Source organism: Priapulus caudatus, unplaced genomic scaffold (assembly GCF_000485595.1).
Source record: "Priapulus caudatus unplaced genomic scaffold, Priapulus_caudatus-5.0.1 Scaffold1235, whole genome shotgun sequence".
Classification (NCBI taxonomy): Eukaryota; Metazoa; Priapulida; class Priapulimorpha; order Priapulimorphida; family Priapulidae; genus Priapulus; species Priapulus caudatus.
Genome location: NW_014578296.1, coordinates 42,268 through 45,368, shown reverse-complemented (window position 1 = coordinate 45,368; position 3,101 = coordinate 42,268). Strand labels below are relative to the sequence as shown.

Here is a 3,101-nt window from a genome sequence, read left to right as displayed (position 1 = left end):
ATTTACCCCCATTTTCAGGTCTGAGTTAGTTCCAGAGCCCCCCCCATTTTTGACTTTGCAGTGGCACATACCTACCATAATGTGGGTGAGTGCCCCCCCCCCCGGGGTTTCATCTCCTTGGTATATGTTGCTCCTTGGTTCCCAGCAGAATTTTTTTTTCAAAATAGTGCCCAGGCCTGCGGCAGATATCCACGGGCCATAGTACTACAGCTAGGTACCCAGATGGTAGCTCTAGTACTTTAGCCCGCTTACATTGACTGCCGCTGGCGGTGCCTCCACACGACTGCCGCTGCCTCCAGCGGCAGTCAATGTAAGCGGGCTATAGTCCCTATAGTACTAGAGCTACCCAGATGGTATGGCCCAAGGCCAAGGATAGAGAACATGGGTCGCAATAAAACCAATGTGCCTAACCCTAACCCTAACCCTAATTCTAACCCTAACCCTAATCCTAACCCTAACCCTAACCCTAACCCTAATTCTAACCCTAACCCTAATCCTAACCCTAACCCTAACCATAACCCTAACCTATTATATTGATATAATATTACATTTATATTGATGTAAATGACATTGGGCCTATGTTCTCTATCCTTGAACCCCTACCTAGTAGTGCTCATAGGTCTATGTCCCCCAGGGTACTGCCGGAACGTATACCCTGGGTACGGTCCGGTATACCAGAACGTACCCTGGTCACTATTTGATATGATTAGGGTTAGGATTAGGGTTAGGATTAGGGTTAGGGTTCGGGTTTGGGTTAGGGTTAGGGTTAGCAGGGTTCTTGTTAATAGCCGGTAACCGGTTATTTTTACCGCCTATCGCGCAATTTGTTACCGGCTATCAATTTGAGAAACTCCCACTAAAGGCGGGAAAATATTTAATCCATATTTGAAAAAACGAAGTTTATTTTAAATACTTCCAACCCAAGACTAACTCTGTGCACTTGCGGGTTTTTCTTTTTATAATAGATACTTAATAGCATATATTTTCCTATCTAAACTACCAAATTCAAGAACCCATACCCATCAAAATAGGCTATATGTGGGTCAAATCAGAAATTTTGGACCCCCCTAGCAGGGCTTCGCGCCTTCGCCGCTCGCCCTACCGTCCGTGCCGGAAAAACAGTTACCTGCTATTCATTGTCAAATTACCTGCTTTGTCAAAAGTTAACAAGAACCCTGGGTTAGGGAGTAGGCGTAGGCGACTATACCTAGACTCGTTAGTGGAGTAGGCGAGGTACGGTAGGCCTACGGCATATTAGATAGTACCAGGGAACGTTCCGGTATACCGGACCGTACCCAAGGTACGTTCCGGCAGTACCCCGGGGGACATAGACCCTCTCATCCCTAGTACTAGTAGTAGTAGTACTAGTACTAGTAGTACCTATCATATGAATACCATAAATAATATTAATTTATTATATTATTAATATTAATATTAATAATCCTAAGGACCTAACCTTGCATCCAACTAAAATGATATTTATGAGTAAGTGTAAGTGATAACCCGATAGGGCAACCTATAATATTCCGACACGAGTACTATAATATAAGAAACTATAAGCTTACGAAGTTACTAAAATTGCACCAGGCAGTTTCATACGCATCCATTTGTTTACTTTCCACCCTACACCCTAGCAACATCGTGCGTACATGCCCGAGACAACATCTAGATGGCGCCGCAGACACGCACATTTCCGGTGACGTTCGTAGGAACTGGTAGGAACTGGGGTGTATCTGTGATGACGATACGCTGTACTGAGTCTACTGACTACTGATGAACATTACATAACGTCTAATATTTGTGTGCTACGTTACAGTTAAGTTGCATAAATATATATAGCTAAATATATATAGCAACTAGTCATAAACAACTGCGTGTCGAGGAGGACAAACTAGTATTAGTATTGACCGCGGGGATTGTTGCTGCGTATCATCTGTGACTATAGTTTGATGCAAAGCCAAACTGACCAACAAATGTCAGGCAATCCTCGCCCAACTGCAGAGTCTCAGAAGACTATCGTGAAGGGATCGCCAAGTAAATATGTAAAGTTAAATGTTGGTGGTGCGTTGCATTACACTACAATGCAAACGCTCACAAAACATGATAACATGCTCAGGGCCATGTTCAGTGGTCGAATGGAAGTTCTCACAGATTCCGAAGGTTGGTGCAATTTATCAATGTAGTGCCTAGCTCTAGTACTATAGTCTATAGCCCGCTTACATTAACTGCCGCTGCCAGCGGCAGTTAATGTAAGCGGGCTATAGTACTAGAGCTATGTAGTGCCTAGTCCGAATTTCCTCTTACCAATGGCAATACCAATGGTCAACCTTACCAATAGTAATAGTTACTAATAGTAATAGTAATAGTTAATTATTAATTATTATTTAATTATTAATTATTTAATTATTAATTACTATTAGTAATTACTAATAGTAATAGTTAATAGTAATAGTAATAATTACCAATAGCAATAGTAATACCAGTCCAATGGTCCACCGACGATTTTGGTGGATTTGGTGTGGGTTAACAAAGTCAACAGAAACCCACACCAAATCCACCAAAATCGTTGGTGTGGGCATTGGTCAGAGAAAACTCAGACTATGTAGATTGTAGTGCCTAGTGGCGGTCATAATCCACACAGGCACTTTGAACGTTTCAATAATAATTAATATTAATAACGACTAACGTGTACAAACACCAAATTACTACGAAAGCCTCCATGTTTATTTATTCTCTATCGACTAATTTCCTCATAAATGCCATTCAAATGCCACCGCTTTGCACACACTCATAGAAATATAGAGCAGTGTGGGAAAGCATGAAAGGAAAATTCGCACAACGCTCACTTCGTTTCACACCATCAGAGCAAAAATACACAAGCATTTGCCCTCCATTTTTAGCTCATCTGACATAGTCGGATGCAGCTTGTAGAATCGCATGATCGTCCGTCCGTGTGTGCGTGCGTGCGTCAACAGTTGGGTACAAATCTTAACCGCTCGACGTACGGTCACGATATTCGGCATGTGGGGGGGGGGATCATGAAAAGGACGCGGGATGATCAATTTGGGGGTCAAAGGTCAAGAGGTGTAAAAGAAGGGGGA

The 3,101-nt window shown here is 42.5% G+C and overlaps 2 protein-coding genes across 4 annotated transcripts in view; one reads left to right on the top strand and one right to left on the bottom strand.

The window, feature by feature from the left end:
- LOC106815917 (coiled-coil domain-containing protein 65-like) overlaps window positions 1-1,640 on the bottom strand; it is a 9,471-nt gene extending 7,831 nt beyond the window's left edge. For all 3 annotated transcript variants that reach the window (XM_014820450.1, XM_014820452.1, XM_014820451.1), the window contains exon 1: window positions 1,566-1,640. The gene's annotated coding sequence lies outside the window, so the exon portion shown is untranslated. The remainder of the gene's footprint in view (window positions 1-1,565) is intronic.
- Window positions 1,641-1,707: 67 nt separating this feature from the next.
- Window positions 1,708-3,101, top strand: part of LOC106815916 (BTB/POZ domain-containing adapter for CUL3-mediated RhoA degradation protein 3-like) — a 10,980-nt gene continuing 9,586 nt past the window's right edge. Inside the window, exon 1 of the mRNA XM_014820449.1 lies at window positions 1,708-2,160. Within this exon, the coding sequence (XP_014675935.1) occupies window positions 1,950-2,160 (211 nt within the window). The 5' untranslated portion in view covers window positions 1,708-1,949. The remainder of the gene's footprint in view (window positions 2,161-3,101) is intronic.